This window comes from Lontra canadensis, unplaced genomic scaffold (genome assembly GCF_010015895.1).
Source record: "Lontra canadensis isolate GAN:19392208 unplaced genomic scaffold, GSC_riverotter_1.0 scaffold16, whole genome shotgun sequence".
NCBI classification, from domain to species: Eukaryota; Metazoa; Chordata; class Mammalia; order Carnivora; family Mustelidae; genus Lontra; species Lontra canadensis.
Genome location: NW_022631010.1, coordinates 19,959,319 through 19,977,028, shown reverse-complemented (window position 1 = coordinate 19,977,028; position 17,710 = coordinate 19,959,319). Strand labels below are relative to the sequence as shown.

Genomic DNA, 17,710 nt, shown 5'->3' with positions numbered 1-17,710 from the left:
TTTGCCATTTATAACAACAGTGTACAATTTAAGGAAAATCTTACAAGATTATCTTCAGAAGGACTTAATCTCTAACCAGCTTGGTGTTAACCTTTTATAAATTTCTCTAAGCTAAATAAAAGTTTTTCAGGTTTCTTTTTAGTTCTTCATTAGAAGAGTTTGAAGATTGATGATCGTTATTAGAGAGAATGCCCATGCATTCAGCAACTTTGCATCCCCTTTTAGGGAGTTCCTGGCCTTCATAACCCAGACTGAGACTTACAGATCCTGGGACTGCGAATAGCCCACATGGAATAGTCCCATATGCTAATGAGACAAAAGGGTTCTTTCCTCAAGACACTTCACTGCGATCTTTTGGAAATTGATTGTAATATACTGATTTTGTTAGAAAGACATTTTCTTCCTTCTACCAGAAAAATTGTCCTAATAAATATGCATACATATAATGCCCACCACGTGAATTGTATCCCTTTAGATGCAGTGAAGTTGTACAGTGCACAAACTATGTAACCTTACATGATGGTCCCCTCAAGACCCCACATCCAGATGCAGGAGTATTTCAGAGAAAATACTGATGACTAGTGGTTGGATGAATAGTTAAGCCTATATTCTATTGGATTGTAGAACTGATAAATTAGATTTCTTTCAGGCCTCAGGCAGCAAAGCAGAGAATATCAGTTCGGTTGATTGGCTGACTCTGAGATAGTAAATGGCCAAACAGATGAGGCTCGCTATATGGATCAGGCTGGGAGTCGCCAGGAGAGACAGAAGCAAGGAAGGTGAGGCAAGGGCTGAAAACCTCTTTTTAGTTCGAAGTACAGTTTCTTGGAGATATTTTTACTTCTGATTAGAATTCTTTTCTATTAGTAATATGAAGAATTAATTCAAATATATTCTAATATTTTATGTTTTCTGCCTTGCTCATAGCCCCGATCTGCCTGGCAGTCCCTAAATGTTCCTTTACCCAGACCTGATGCTGGGACTCGGAAGGATGTGGGCACACAGACCGCTGGCCTGTTCTACCCATCTGGCACGCTACTAGCCAAAAAGGAACAGGAAATCGCTTCTCAGAAGCAGAGGCAGAAGATGAGCGACCATAAACCTCTCCTCACAGCCATCAGCCCAGGAAGAGGTGAGGGAAAATGTACACCTTCTCATCAGTAAGGAACTCCCTCTTGGAAAGAAAATTGCCTTTTTTTCCCCTTTAGATTTACTTCTATACTTAAGGAGTAAATTCCATTGTTTTTCTTTAGGTAATTTTCCCTCATAGCTCTTAAACTTTAAGGATTCTGATATTTTTATATTTACTTTTTCCAATTTTTAAAAATATTTTATTTATTTATTTGATAGAGACACAGTGAGAGAGGGAACACAAGCAGAGGGAGTAGGAGAGGGAGAAATAGGCTCCCCGCAGAGCAGGAAGCCTGATACAGGGCTCGATCCCAGTACTCTGGGATCATGACCTGAGCCGAATGCAGACACGTAACAAATGAGCCACCCAGGTACCCCTATTTTTTTTCAATGTTTTAAAAAAGATTTTATTTATTTATTTATTTGAGAGAAAGAGAGAGAGAAAGGTAGGGAGAGAGAGAGAGGAAGAGAGAATCCACGAGCAGACTCCCCGCTGAGCATGGAGCCTGACATGGGGCTCAGTTCCAGGACCCTGAGATCATGACCAGAGCCCAAATCCAGAGCCATCTGAGCCATCCAGATGCCCCAGTAATCTGATGTTTTGACTCGTAGCTCCATTGTATAGTCTGTAAATCAAATAGCATGTATAGATGGCTATTATTTCAGTAGAAATGTTAGCCTGTGTCATTATTGCTATCTACCGTTATCTTTCTCTTTTTACCATTTTAAAATTCACATAACAAAATTCACCATTTTAGCCATTTTAAAGTGTAGAGTTCAGTGCTATTTAGTCTGTTAGGAGCAGTATAGAAGCATCACCACTCTGTTTGTCGAGAATGTTTTCATTGCCCCAAAAGTAGACCCAGTATTCATTTTGCAAACAATCCCCACATCTCCTCTCCCAGGTGCCTGGCAAGTACAAATCTACTTTCTCTTTTGATGGGTTTGCCTATTCTGGACATTTCCTATAAATGCATCTCTTGCCTGTACTTGAGAAACCAGAAATCCAAACTCATGCAAAAATCTTCCAAACGTTAAGTAGTGGCGATGTGTGGATTCAAATGTGTTTTCAACCCTACGCACATTGCAGAGGGGCACAAGGGAGCTTTCTGGAGCTATGGAAGTGTCCTTCATACTGATCGGGATATATACACTCACTGAAACTCGAACTGTACACTTGAAAGTTATATCTCAATATGGTTAATTTGATTTATTTATTCTTAAAGATTTTTAGAGAGAGAACGTGATAGCACGGGGCAGGGGGACAGAGAGAGAGGGAGAAGCAGACTTCTTGCCGAGCAGAGAGCCTGATGAGGGACTTGATCCCAGGACCCTGAGATCATGACCTAAGCCGAAGGCAGATGCTTAACTGACTGAGCCACCCAGGTGCCCCTCAATATGATTAATTTTAAAAAGAATAAAAGAAAAAGACCCCATATGTGGCCATCAAAATATATTCTTTTGAGATTCTCTACTCTTCTATGATCAGTCATGTGTGAAAAATAAACCTGGGAGCAAAACTGGAACTTATTCTGTACCTAGTTGAGGTTCAGTAAGTGAAAACCATCACAAAGTTTGGCAAAGAAAAATAATCCGAGAATTCTTGTTGTACAGGAACATTTTTCTTTCTTGGCTTCAGAAGAGTTATCCACAAGGATGGGTTTCTCTTTTTCTTTAGGATACTGGAGAAAACAGTTGGATCATATCTCTGCCCACCTCAGGTCTTATGCTCAGAACAACCCTGAATTCCGGGCCTTGATCGCAGAACCCAGAATGGGAAAGGTGGGTGAGCTCTGGATGGAATCTCCAATCCAGAGAGTCCCGTGGGATCAGGCTGTAGGTCCCCTCCACTTACGTCATCTGAGACTGCACTTTGCTTGGCTCTTTCCCCATTCCTGTCCTGCTTTCCACACTTCCATACGGTCCTCCCCTGCAAACACTGCCTTAGCCAATCACTTGCACATGAGCCTTGTCTCTGAGTCTGCTTCTGGGCACCTAAGATAGTAAATGGTGAACATTCCATGCTTTTAGATGCCACAAGCTATGGAGATTCTGGGGTTCAGAGCTAAAAAACCCAGAAGAGTTTAGTCTTGCCAAATTGTGCACTTATATCCAGTCTATATTAGCAGCAATAGTAATCATAAGAATTGCAATTTCCCAACACACTCACTATGTGCATTGTATTCGTCTGTCCCTAGTGCTCATAACAAACCTATAAGGTAGGAATATTGCTTTGGCAGCAATGTTTTGTTTTTGTTTTTGTTTTTGTTTTTTTAATGGCCACAGATTCATTGCTAGTCTTCCCTTCAAAGAGTGGAGTCACTGTCTTCTTACCTCGAATGTGGGCGGGCTTGTGGCAGTTGGGCTTACAGAGTGGTGGCAGTGATGCTGTGGGACTTCCAAGGTGTGGTCTTGTGAGGCCACACTGCTTCCTCTCCTACTGGGAAGACTGCCTTCCAACACTCATTCTTGGAGCCCAGCCACCCTGCCATGAGAAACCCAAGTTCCGTGGAGTGGTGACATGGAGGTGTACCCCTCTGCAGCCATAGCTGAACCCAGTCCTTGAGTCATCTTGGCTCAGGAGCCGGGCAGATGAGTGATGAGAGTCAAGGTCATTCCAGCCTCCAAACATGCAGCCATCTCTAGCCATTTGAGTTTTCCCAGCTGAGATGTCAGATGAATAGAGCAAAGACAGTCCCTGCTGTGCCCTGTTGGAAGCCATCAACTTCATAAAGTGGTTGTTGTTTAGTGCCACTAAGTTTGAGGTGGTTTTTTTTACACTGCAGTATATAATCTGAACAAGCCTTATTTGACACTCAGGAAAATTGTCTCAGAGAAGTTTGGTGACCTGCCCAGGACTGCACTGATGGGTCTTGGGGGATTCAAGATGTGAAGCAGGTCTGTCTAGCATTATACCACAGAGCTCTGTGAGAAGACCTCTTCTGTTTGTATGACACTGAAAGGAACTGTGGAAAATCAGCCTGTTTGATCCTCTGCCACCAAATAGGCCAACATTGAAGCTATTTATTGTCAAATATTGCTTGGTTTCCTTTGATAATCTATTTTGGTGGTTTATTCATTCTTTGGCCTAATCCAGGGGTCTGTAAACTATGGTGTGTGGGGCAAATCAGGCCTGCCACCCAGTTTTGTAAATCAAAAATTTTTAAGATTTTATTTATTTATTTGGCACAGAGAGAGCAAGCAAGAGAGAGAGGGAGAGAGCACAAGCAGGGCAAGAAGCAGGCTCCCCACTGAGCAAGGAGACCAATGTGGGGCTCAGTCCCAGGACCCTGGGATCATGACCCAAGCCGAAGGCAACCGCTTAACCAACTGAGCCACCCAGGTGCACTGTAAATCAGGTTTTACTGGACCACAGCTCGTTCATTTACTTATTGTCCATAACTGCTTTTGTGCTGCAGTGGCAATGGCCATATAGCCCACAAAACCTAAAATATTTTCTGTCTTATCCTTAAAGCATTTGCTGACCCCTGTGTGGTTGAAATTCTTCCAGCTGCTTAACAGAGAAGGTTGCTCAACTATGATACTTGGCCCTTGATTGCCAAGGCCTGGCCCTTCAGGACACCCAGCTGATGATATCCAGCCAGGTGGATTGATTAGATGTAAAGTATGTCTCTTTAGAGAATATAAATTTGGGTCTTGCTTTCTTATCCAGTCTGGCAGTCTCTGCTCTTTGATGGGAACATTAATTTTGTTCATTTACAATTAATGGAATCATAGCTGTGGCTGGATTTGTGTCTGTTACTTCGCTACTTATGCCCTGTTTTACTTAGCTTTTGTTCCTCTGTTTCTCTTTTCTTGTCTTCTTTTGAGTTTATTAAATATTTGATTAAATTTACAGTTTAACATTTCAGGATTTCTTGGCTGTTGCTCAGGACATCAAGTCCCATGTGCGTGGTTGTGAATTCTCTCTAATGTCTTTTTAAAAGCTCATCTCTGCTACTGTCCATGAAGATGGCTATCAAGTTAGCATCCGGCTGAATTATATTCAAGTATCCAACAAGGTGAATAAAACCTTTAGAAGCTGTTCATTTGAAAATCGACCAAACCAGAAAATTGTAGCTTACACTATGGAAACACTTCTGTGTAATGCATAGAAGGCATAAATTCCAAATGTTATAAAACTTGACTAAAGGCGAGTAATTTCATAGAAATAGATAAGTAACTGCAGCAAATCTCAGAGAAGCCAAGTTTTAGGCACATAAAGATGTAGTAAGAACAGAAATTATTACCCACTCTATCAATCCTGTGGTTCTCAGGCTTATTTATACTCACTGAAGTCTGAGTATAGGTGGAAGGTGGACAGATATGTTTGCTGGCATGTACTTTCACCTATTTGCCTATAACAAATAAACCAAACTTTGTGGCTCTGCCTCCCTTGATCTACGCTCTTACGTGGTGACTGGAATTTTGCTATAGCGCCCATAGTGTGTGACAAACACTGACTGATTCATACCAGTAGCTGTAGTTTCATTGGACAAGAAGTCAGAATATACAAAAGAATAAGGAATGGATTGAGAAGACTTGTAAAGAAGATAAGGAAAAGCATAGTGATCAGTATTTATCAGGCCCTGGCCATGTCCACAACAGGGGACTAGTGATGTCTTTAAAATGAGGACAGACACATGGGCTCTGCCTAATTCAGAGGCTGGGAGAATGCAGTCTATGGACACACACGAAAGTGTTTTGAAGTCAAGCACTAAATGCAGTGTTTTCAGTTGTGTGGCTACAGAAGAGCTTGGGTCAGGGAGGTACTTGAAGAGAAGGGGAGTGAAGGACATGAGACAAGGCAAGGAAAGGGGCTGAGGGGTCTGAATAGAGTCCAGCTTCAACTTGATCCATGAGGAGCTCTAAATGTGACTTGCACCATGAAGTTGTCCCAGTTGATGCAAGGAAAGGAGAGATGTAACCTCTAGAGCAAGGCAGCACCCACCTGTAGAGGCAGCTGGCCAGCTGTGAGGTGTTAGCAGCTGAGAGGGATATGCTAAACAGTTTGGGGAACCGTGTGGGCACCAAGAGCATCTTCAACACGCAGTCTATCAGGTAAAAGTGGAATCATTATCCCCAGGTTTAATATGTTTTTTTCTTAGCCTGTGTGTTCTGTTCAGGCAGTAGCAGGTGGTGCCCTGTGGCGAGAGAGGCAGCCATATGAGGGTGGGGCAGGATGCCAGGCTGTGGAATCCATCCAGGTGGATACAGAATTCCAGGGCTGGACTGTGATCATCTCTCCTAATTTTATAGACCTTCATTTTACCTGTTTGACTTTCACAGCATCCCTTTGAGGTAGGCCATGATATTTTCACTTTACAGGTGAAGAAACTGAAGTACAGAGAAATTTAACCACCTTTGTCCAAGTTCCCTAAGCTAATGAGTTAATGAGCCAAGATTCAAACTCTGTAGCCTGAGCTTTCCCATCTTGCCACCCAAATTCTAAGACACAGAGGGGTTTGAAGCAGGGAAGCACCATCACTTATAAATTGTAGAAGTTTCACTGGGGCAGGCATGTAGAATGAGTGCTAACAGGAGCCAGTTGGGAATCCCTTGCAGGGATCTTGGTGTGTGAAGAAGGGGCTGTGGCTACAATGACAGAAAGGAGGGGCCAGGCTGAGGAGCCATTTAAGAGACAGAACAGGCAAAACATCACAGTGAGGGGATGTCCAGTTCCGGGGTTGGCTCTTTGTGTAGCTAGAGTGGTCATTAATGAAGAGCAGAACAGGTTAGCAGGGAGAGAGCATCATCAATCACGGTGTCTATGTTTTTTCTGTTGCCCAGAACCTTTACCTCAGCAAGGCAGTGGATTTCAGCAACCACTTTCTGAGCACTGTCACCGAGGGTGGTGATGGGCCATTTGGCAGCAGGTCCAGCTTGGGTGAGTTGTACCCTTCCAGTAATTTTAAAACAGTCAACCAGGAACACACTGACCTGGCAAGGAGGGCAGGGAATTGCTTAAAATTTGCCAGTCCAACCACACATCTTCCTTTAGTGTTCCAGCCATTTTATTCTTTTGGCTTCTCTGAAGTTAGGAGTGAGATTTTTTGAAATCTTTCATGGGGCTTGGGGAGATAAGTTGTGTGTGAGATAAGTTAAAAAACTGTAGTTTCCTTTTCTCCATTCCTTCCCATTCATCCTCTGGTCCTGGCCTGAGATGAGTGGCTCCAGGAGTCCTTCTTGTGAGGTTCAATAAAATAGACATTTCTATACAAGCCGTTTTATACTTCTGACCTCTTGAGGGGCGTGATAGTAGCATAGATCTTTATATGTGGGGAATGGCGGGGGGTATCGTTTTAGTCCTTGACTCTGTCATTTCAGTGAGTGACTACAGTCAGAGCACCTCAGATACCACTGAAAAAGTCAAGAGGACAAAGAATTTCAAGACCAAAAAATTTCAAGAAAAGGAGCCGCTCACAGTATGTGTATTCCTTTGTCCTTATAGCTGTCTTCTTAAGCCTATTGAATGTTTTACTTTGAGATATTTTATTTTATTTTATCTTATTTATTTTACTCGATTCCATTCCATTCTATTTATTTTTTAAAGTAGGCTCCACACCCAACATGGGACTTGAACTCGTGGGCCTGTGATCAAGAGTTGCGTGCTTTACTGACTGATCCAGCCAGATGGCCCTACTTTGAGATTTTTTTACATTGAAGAATACCTTTAATTTTCTGTTCCTTTTTAGAAGTGTATTTTTATTTTGTGGAATCCTTTAAAGTATGTCAATATTATTAATTAGAATTATTTTACAGTTCTTATTAGTTTCTGGAATCACCTCTGTTTCCTGTGGGGTCAGTTCTGTCTGTCCATCTTTCTCCATCTTATTTTTGGTTGGTCTCAAATATGTGATGATCCTTGGTTGTTAGGGCACGTTGACAAGTGAAGGGCCAGTTTGAGTAGCACCAGTGCCTGCCATGGGTGTGTGGCATGGATGTTTCGGCCTCCGGTCTCTGTGAGGGTGGATGGGCATGCTGTGGGGCAGGCCTCCCTGAAAGGTGTTTGGGCAGAGGGCAGGAAAAAGCATTGGGATCCCCTAAGCTGCCTTTCCTCTGGAAGTAAGGATGGTGCTGTGAAGGGCTCTAGCATATTTCATTCCTGGATGGAACTACCTTTCCTTCCTTAACCCTACTTCTCTGTGTCTGTCACAGAGATCTGGGCTCTGCCCTTCTTGGACCCAGTATCCCCAGTAGAAGACTTTGTTAGGCAAATCATGAACTCTCTGGAAACAAGTTACCAGTCTTTAAGCAGAGAGCACAGGAGAGAGAGGAAGGCACCACTCATCTCAGCCACTCAAAGCAAAGCCCTTCCATAGAATCCAGCCTGCACCCAACATCAGCCCTCCTTGTTGATTAACTCAGCTTCTGCAGGGCTCCCTGGAGAGAACAGACTCTATCTCTGGCATCATCAGCTTGTTTTTCTTTGCTTTGTTTTCCATATCAGCCAAATTCCAGCTACTTCCAATCTTTGGAATTCCTCACAATTCCTGATTCACTGATGGCACCCTTCCAGAGCTTCCCATGGCTGTTAGAGTTTTGTTTTTCCAAAATATAGACCATGAACACTTTTAAATGGAGCTTTGGAGAAAGAGACCGTGGATGCCCTTGTTCAGTCCCCCACCTTGCCTTTCGGTCGGTCCTCTTTGGCTGCAGTAAGGGAAGACAGATGTGTTAGCAACAAGCCCAAAGCCTAGGTCTCCCCAGAGATGGGGATGGACACATGTGGTTCTTCCCTCCATCTTCCGTGAAGCCAGGCCCTCAAGGCACCCTCAGGGGTGTATATACCGGCATCTAGATTGTATCATGATTTCTCCAGAGGTAGGTGACTTCTCACCTCATCTTGTGTTTTCCCCACCACATGCTTTGCATGTCATAAACACCAATAAATTGGGGAAGAAGACCTTAGAATTATATTAACCTGTGTTGTGTATGATTCCTTGCACTCTTGGCCTTCTCCCAGTTTAAAATACTGTCAGTGAGCAAAAGAGAAGTATAAAGTTGCATAAACTTTAACAGTTTTGGAGACCACTCCCACTTACTCTGTATGTGACCCAAATCCCCCATTGCTATATGCCTTTATTTTCTCATTTGTATTTAGGGGATAAGTATCAGACAAATAATAACAGTGTCCAGTGGTTCACTCATTCGGTGGTTATTCAGAGCACGCATATACCAGGCACAGCTCTCAGTGGTGAAAATAAATCATGAACAAAGCTATAAAAGTCTCAGACCTCTTGAGGGTAACATTCTAGTACATTCTAGTAGAAGTTTCCATAAGGAATGGAATTCAGTAAGAACAAATGCCCCCCAAGACTCCCTAGGTGTTCACTTATTAGAATACCTTGTATCGTTGTGTAACTAGCCTAGAGTAGGGGGCAGAAGGGACACAGCCTGAACCTGGAATCTTCTTCTGGAAAGCTTAGAGGCCTTGACCAATGTCCTCATCCTAATGGCTCCTCAGAGAGCCAGGAGAGAGTAGATATATGATTTCTACTTTGTAGACAGGAAAATGAGAGTCCTGGGACCACCCCAAGTCGCCCTCAGATCCAGTGGTAGAAACCTACTGAAAGTAATGTCTCCAGCCTTCTAGATGGCCTCTTCAGCCTTGTAACAACCAGCACCTGCAATCCTTTATATATAAAGAAAAATTGCAAATAAAGGGGAATTCCATCACATTTTGAAAATAAAGCATATAATAAATTCTTCGGATTTCTGATGTTAGGTGAGACCTTCCCCCCCGCCCCCACCAAATAAGAGTCAACCTTATGAGTTCACTCATGCCTCAGCTGAGCACATTTTCTGAATAATCATACTTAGGCTGATTCAGAACACTTTATAAAAACATGCAGAGGATATATTAGGATTCATCTGGTTGCTTTTCCTAGGAATATTTTTTTCCTTTGTAATTACACTAGTGGTGGAGAGGTTTCTCATTGCATCCCTGTCCTTAGTAAAGATAAAACAATGCCAATGTGGCGTCCTTCCTCGAGACTATGTTTCAGAGGACAAGATTTTCTTTCTTCCTTTTTTTATTAAACATTTTTTTAAAGATTTTAAGTATTTATATTTGACAGAGAGAGTCAGCGAGAGAGGGAATACAAGCAGGAGGAGGGCAGAGGGAGAAACAGGCTTCCCCCCGAGCAGGGAGCCCGATGTGGGGCTTGATCCGTGGACTCTGGGATCATGACTTGAGCCAAAGGCAGACGCTCAACGACTGAGCCACCCAGGTGCCCTGAGAGCAGCCAGATTTTCATTAGCTTTATTTATTAGGTTTATTTGTGCTGCTGGTGTCGGAGACAACACACACACACAGTCACACACACACATGAGCACATGCACGCACACGCTCACACTCACCTGTTCCTGGAGCTCAGAACTTAACCTTGGAGAAGACGTGTTTGCCTGGCGGGTTGAGCTGGGGCAAGGGGGACCGTACTGTTTTGTGATGGTGGAAATGACCTTGTGTAACCCTACAGCCAGAAAACCGTCTCCTGCTGAAGGAAGTTGGACCGACAGGGGAAGGGAGAGTCTCTGTGGTTGAACAGCTACTTGAGGAGGTCAGTCCAACTCAAAGACCAAGTCTCTCTGAGGATTTCAGCCTCACGTTTCACCTCTGTTTCTTTTGGATGCAAGTCTTGTTTGGTATTGTGAGAACCACGGGCCACTTCATTTAAAACCACCTGGAAGTAGACTAAACAGCCAGTCAAGAACTTTTACATTAATTATTACTGATTACTAGTTTTTATAGCAAAGAAGAACGTCATATGAGCCCAAATGCTGTGCATAAAGGTGGACCGAATCCCTGGTCTGTGTCCCCATGTGACCTTCATGTTTTCAAAAGAAGCGAGGTTCGGGGATGCCTGCCCCTCCTGATTGGGGGGAGCAGAAGTTTTATCGCCCAAGTTAAGGCAGTTAGATCTTGGGTGTCCTGATTCTCTTCTCTTCTAATTTAAAGCAGTTTAGTTCCTCCAAGCATGTGTGTTACACTTCGCAGGACGGCAGCTGGATGCTGCCTAGAGCGGAGTTTTGTGGCCAGTCTGTCCTTTTCCTTATGCCTCAGGGAGCAGATCCCAACTGCAGGGATGGCGAAGAGCAACCCGTGATAACCAAGGCCGTTGTGAACAAGCACCATGAAGTGATTCCAGTCCTTGTGCAGAGAGGAGCAGACACGGAGCAGCGCTGGGGCCCGTAAGTAAGACGCAGACACAGGAGAGTCCTGGCCCGTGTGGCGGTCAGCAGCTGCCCCGGGGCCCTGCCCCAGCAGCGTCCATCCACATGCGTGCCCTGCTCGGCTGGAACCCCTTGGGATCCATCTTAACCCATCTGGGCCTTAAGCAGTGGCTTAACTGCCTCTCTCTAACAAATCTGGGCAAAATAAAAACTTTTAATTGGACTGTTGGATTGCCAAATTTTTTGTAGCTTCTATAAATGATGATACATTTTGCTAGCTCGCAAGTTTACACTGAGGGGGCCGGCAAATTCCTCACCCTTGGGATGTTAAGCAACATTATTTTCATCATGATCTGAACTGTTGAGATCGCTCAGAGGAGAGCGGGCCCAGTGTAGTCCCTATAGAAACGTAGCCATGAAGTTACTACACAAAGGAAATTTCATCCGAGTTCACTATGTGGTTTGTGCCTTGGTTTCCCCATCTGGGAAGCCAGACAGACAGACACCAAGTCCTGTTGGGGGCTTTTGTCACTTCCCTAGTCTTGAGCCCGCCCTACTTCTTGGCCTCTCCCAGCCTTGGGATTCTGTTGTTCTCTCCAATTACTTTGGAAACATGGGGTGGGCAGTTCCTTGGGGACGGGTTCCACATGTTAACTGCTTATAGCCTGCCAACCAGGCTGCCAGGCTGGGAGTCCTCTAGGGGTTCCTGCGGCCATCTGACACTGCGACCCCCTGGCTGATAACTGAGACCAGATCAAGGCCCACCAAGGACTCAGAATGCTGAGTATGCGAAGCCAGCACACAGAGATGAAGTTAGAGAGCTTTGCTTCTGTTTTCCTCTGTCTCAACATTTCCTCCAGGGTTGTTTTTTTTTTTTTCCCTCCAGGGTTTTTATTCAAAATATATGCCTGTTAATTTTTCTGTGCATGCTTTTATGTTTTGGCCCAGTAAAACAGCCATGGGAGGTAGACACAACCCCCTTTTTAGTTTATTTTAGAGCAGAACATTTGACACATTTGGTGGATGTATTTGGTGGCTGGAATTTACTTGCTCACCTTTTCCTAGGGTTCTCATTCTTTGTACTCTATCAGCTTCTTCATTTATCCCACACTTGGGTTATCATTATTCATAAAAATAATGCCACCTTGTTTGGCACTGAGGTGTACTTTGTATTTGTACAATTCAGACAAGCTTTTCTTAGGGCGCTTATGTATAATGCCCATGGTTGATACAAAATCTCTTGAACAGATTTTGAACTGATGCTTACATATGATGAGTCCCAGCCGTATGAGAAGTCCAGCTGAGAGGAGGAAACTGCTTTGGACATGGAACAGAGTTCCCATTTTTCCTTGGTTTTCCTCAGTGCCCTTTCTTACCTCCTTACCATTCTATAAATTGACATTTACCTACATGTGATCTAACTCTACGGTTGTACCATGTGTCTAAACGGCAGGTAATAGCCCGTTGTCACTCCCACTGTGTTAGCATGGTTAGCAGAATCTAGCTCACGTGGAGGGGGAGGGAGGAAAGCCAGACCAGAGCTCTCCCTCAAAGTAGCGCACAGAGATTCTTCTTCTACTTTAGTTTTTGCCACTAGGAGATAGCAGATTTTTCCACCGAGAGCCGGCTTTGCTAAGTCTGCTTTCTATTTGTTAGTTTGAAGTGTTTAGACCTGGGTCTGCCTGGCCTTTATCCCTTGGCTAGACCTCTGTATATCCAGTAACATGACCTCAAGGCTCCATCCATCCTACTGCTCTTCAGGCGCAATCCATCCAGAGATCTGGCTTTCCTATAAAAGAGGTTCAGTGAATTGTTCCTTAGCAAACAAGGATTAAACAACTCTTCTCCCCCCACTCCCAGCTTGTTTGACTAGTAGAGAGAAGCAGCCTAGGCAGTCTCTACACCAGGTAACTTCTGTTCAGTGGCTTGGCAGGTAGCAGAAAACCCCTCCCAGTGTTTCTGTTTCCAGTGTTTGTCTCTTTGCTATCAGAATACAATCATATCCAACCCAAGGAGATAGCTAAGGAGAGGTGCACATCCTCCATCAAAGCTGATTCCTCGGGGCGCCTGGGTGGCTCAGTTTTTAAGTGTCTGCCGTTCAGCTCAGGTCCTGATCCCAGGGTCCTGGGATTGAGCCTCGCATCGGGCTCCCAGCTTGGCGGGAAGCCTGCTTCTCCCTCTTTTGCTCCCCCTGCTTGTGTTCCCTCTCTCGCTGTGTCTCTGTCAGATAAATAAATAAAATCTTTGAAAAAGAAAAAAGCTGATTCCTCTTACTAGCAGATTTCAGGAACACAGATTCAAGGTCTCATGAGGAAAGGGTCAAAGAGAAGCACCATTTGCCTTTGGACAACAGCTAACACCCCTTCACTGGCAATTTCAGACGTTCTGGCTCTTAATTCTGCCCTAGTAGCCGGGAGGGGCAGAGGTAACCATTAGTCTGCTTCTTAGAGGTTCAACTGTGGAGAGTTATTCTATTAGGTAATTCCTGATTTACAAAGAGAGAAGGTACCTTCATCCACCATGATACTTAGATTTGAGTAAACCGTTTGAGTAGTTTGTGCATCCATAGTAGAGTTTCTTTAAAATACAAAGTCACAGAATACCATGGTTGTACCTGCTGTACAAAACATGTTCTAGGGTGCCTGGGTGGCTCAGTGGGTTAAAGCCTCTGCCTTCAGCTCAGGTCATGGTCCCAGGGTCCTGGGATCGAGGCCCACATCGGGCTCTCTGCTCCGCAGGGAGCCTGCTTCCTCCTCTCTCTCTGACTGCCTCTCTGCCTACTTGAGATCTCTCTCTCTGTCAAATAAATAAATAATAATAATAAAAAATCTTAAAAAACAAAACAAAACATGTTCTAGAAGGTCTGGTGATATAACACCAAGCTGCTCAGAGCAACAGATTCACAAGTATCACCTCTGCTCTGAACAGAAGACGATGTCCCCTCTAGTGTCCTTGCCTTGTTCGAGTCATGTCATTTGATGACCAGTGTACAAAGTTAGAGTCGGCAGTCACAATTCATTACTTCCCCAGACTGAACTGTGGTTACACAGAAAAGCCAGCCATGGCGCCCCGCACCCCCCCTCTCCGAGCTGGGAAATAGAACATGCACTCGGCTCTCAGTTTAGGGGGAGTTATGAAGGAAAATCACGTGTCCTCTCAGGAGAGGTGGCAAGCCCGTAAATACGTGTAAGTTCCGGTGGTAGATGCCTAAGCAAGACCAGGGAATGTGAGGGCTGAAGTAACAAGCAGTTGTGCTACCAGGGAGAAAGGAAAGACGAAAGGTAAGGAAGGGTTGGCGTCATTAGTGTGACTCTGTCGGCGTGCTCACGGTGTCCTGCATTACAACTACTTTAGCAGGATGATTTTCTTCCCCCAAAACAGGCTCCAAAACACAGCTCTTCATGAAGCTACTCTGCTTGGCCTGGCAGGAAGGGAGTGCGTCGCTGCTTTACTGCGGTATGCTCTCGGCCTCTGGGGGAGACTTCTGAGGGCCCCCTGCTGACCTGTGATGATTTCAGAAGGCCCTAGTTCCAGAGCAGTTAACCCTGTGAATAGGGGCTACCATCCCACCGTGGATCCCCAGCACTGAAGTCTCTGAAAACACAATGAAAATGTTGTTCCCCCCTTCAAACATACTTGGTTGTGGGACTTCGATGCAATGGGAGCCAATGGGCAGGATTGGCAATTGAATGTGTTGAAATCACAGAACCCCTCCAAAGATCTCAGGGTAGAGTTGCCTTGGGGCCTTTTGGGGACGGGTTTAGGAAGATGGGGCCAGGAGGCTCCTGGACTGGCCTCTGTGTCAGGAATGAGCCAGGCCTCCAGGTTCAAGTGCCTGAGTCCTCCTATTCATGCCCATTCCCTTGGCAGGTGCAATGCAAGCATCCAAAAGAAGAACGTGAATGGCCAGACGCCATATGACCTGGCTGTGCAGGCTGGGGATGATGTCATCACCTCGCTCTTTGCTGCTAAGCTCAGCCTGGACGACTCATAGACCCACAGGCCTGCAGAGGACCTAATTGCAAGAAACCACCCAGTTCTGGCTGTTCTTTGTTTCTTTCTGAGATGTGTATTTGCAGTTTGAGAATTGAGATGGAAAGGAACTCATAAGACTTTTTTTATTTTTTTAATACAACACTGTAAGCCACCATGCAGGCATTTCCCAATATGCTGTCGATGGTGACGAACTTAATGTATGTCTTTTTTTTTTTTTTAAGGGTTTGTTGCTGCTTATTTTAGAATTTTCTTTTAAATTTATTTTTCAGGAGGTGTCTAGGTGGCACAGTCAGTTGAGTGGCTGACTCTTGGTTTTGGCTTAGGTCATGATCTCAGGGTTCTGAGATCGAGCCCCACGTCGGGCTCCACGCTCAGCACAGAGTCCGCTCAAAAGATTCTCTGTCTTCCTCTGCCCTCTCCCTGCACTTGTGCAAGCATGCGCGTGCTCTATCTCTCAAATAAATAAATCCTTAAAACATTTTTAAAAATTTATTTTTCAGTAGATAATAATTGCACATGGTTCAAAGCTAAAAAGTATGAAGTGTTATGTAGTAAAAACTCTGCCATCCCTGTCCCACAGCCACCCACATCCCCTCGTCAGAGGCACCACTGATACCAGTGTCATCTGTGTCTTTCCAGATATAGCACAGGATTATATAAGCACATGTATATAATATATGCATCTGTACAGAGGGGGTATACATAAAATACGAATATAGATAACAGATAACAGTCCTTGCCCTCTTTAAGACACGTACTAGTGAACCACACACTCTTCCGACGTGTTGCATCTTGTTCTCTTCCTTAATATATCTCGTAGGTGGTTCCAACTTAGTACATAAAGATTAAGTTTATTTTAAAAATGTTGCTTCTGATGTTGGGCTCATCAATATTCCTATTGTTACCATTTGTTCTTTGGTTGGCAAACAAGCCCCGAATCAGCCATCTGCAGGAATGTGTAATTTTGACTTATGTCTTTTTTCAGATTGTTATTTCAGTCCTCGGGTGATAACGCTGCAATCATGGTGTCCCTAAATAGTTTCTGTTAAAGCGTGTTGATGGAATATTTATTAATTCTGAATGATTAATTCGGCACAATAAATACCCGACTTCTTTGAGTAGACTGCTGTCATCACTACCTGCACACCTTTCCCGAGTGGGCGACTGTCTGCGGGAGGACCGGAGCAGGGTTGCTGAAAGCCAAGCCCCCATGCGGGGTTGGATGGCACTGGCCGGCCCCTGTCACACTTGGCCGTCTGTGTTGGGCTGCTGCAAGGTAACCAGGGTCCCGAGAGACCCACGGAGTGGGTCAGGGGCAGTTTGCATTGTATCAGCTCAGCTGGTACAATGCAACCTGTCCCAGACTTCCCTGCCTTTATGGCTCCTTGCGGGATTGGCCGCAGGAGTGACTGCACAAGGTTCCAGCTTCCCAAGATGGAAGTGAAGCTGCTGTCCTCACGCTAAGAAGGTGGGTGAGGGCCCCAGATGCTCACACCCTACAGGCTCTGGATTTGACACTCAGGGAGGTGAGTATGGAGTTCAATACCATTTTACCCAGAACTCAGGGAACAGGGGAGACCCTGTGGACCCATGGGTTCCAGAAACTTTCCTCTTGGAGCTCTCAAGTGTAACTTTCATGCCCTGAGTGCAGGAAGCCCATCTCCACTGTTCCTTGGGTTTCCAGGAAGAGGGAGTGGTCTGCCCCTGTATCCAAGAGGCAAGGCACGCACCTGACATCTCCTGCCAGGGATCCACCTTTTTGCCCCTTGCCAGCACAAATCACCTTTGAGTTTCCGGCAAACCTCATTTACAGAGTGAGCAGGTGGCTCGAGATGCGAGAGCACAGGTTCAGGTCCAGGAGCTCTGCTGAAATCCTGCAGGGTTATGTAAAGCATTACATAAACATTGAACTACAAATTTTCAGGAAAATAAAGTTACACACATGTTTCAGGCAAGGCCTGTCTGATTTCAAAATTCATGTTATTTCTTGTCCGTCGTGAAGTTTTATTTTTCCTTCCCCCAGGACCCTGTATCAGGGCTTGAAATGGAAGCAGAACCACCATAGTGATAACGAGTAAGGGGCAATGAAAAGGACTGGACGGCGTGAGTGACTGATGCTGGTCGCAGACCAGGAGGCGCTGTAGCTCAGCAGGGCCTCAGTGGGGAAGGAAAGGAGGGTGCTGAGTGCGTTGAGTGAGGACAACGTGGAACCTGTGGGCCCAGTCTCCCTCCGTCCGCATGGTCACAGGTGACCCGCAGGAGATGCGACCGCCCTTCAGCATGTAACTTGTTCCAAGCATCCCAGGCTGGGCTTTCCAGAAGCAGACTGAGAGAGCTGGGGATGGCAGATAGAAGAGGACGCAGATGTATGGGGGATCAGCCCTTGTGGAAGGAAGAAGGGGGAGGT

The 17,710-nt window shown here is 45.0% G+C and overlaps 1 protein-coding gene across 9 annotated transcripts in view; it reads left to right on the top strand.

Annotated features, from left to right (window-relative positions):
* Positions 1–15,577, top strand: part of DZANK1 (double zinc ribbon and ankyrin repeat domains 1) — a 62,644-nt gene extending 47,067 nt beyond the window's left edge. For all 9 annotated transcript variants that reach the window (XM_032859258.1, XM_032859257.1, XM_032859259.1 and 6 more), the window contains 9 exons: positions 928–1,132; positions 2,810–2,913; positions 5,079–5,153; positions 6,922–7,018; positions 7,459–7,556; positions 10,614–10,694; positions 11,198–11,325; positions 14,689–14,763; positions 15,178–15,577. In XM_032859258.1, coding sequence (XP_032715149.1) covers positions 928–1,132; positions 2,810–2,913; positions 5,079–5,153; positions 6,922–7,018; positions 7,459–7,556; positions 10,614–10,694; positions 11,198–11,325; positions 14,689–14,763; positions 15,178–15,301 — 987 coding nt within the window. In that variant the 3' untranslated portion in view covers positions 15,302–15,577. The remainder of the gene's footprint in view (positions 1–927; positions 1,133–2,809; positions 2,914–5,078; positions 5,154–6,921; positions 7,019–7,458; positions 7,557–10,613; positions 10,695–11,197; positions 11,326–14,688; positions 14,764–15,177) is intronic.
* Positions 15,578–17,710: the final 2,133 nt, after the last annotated feature.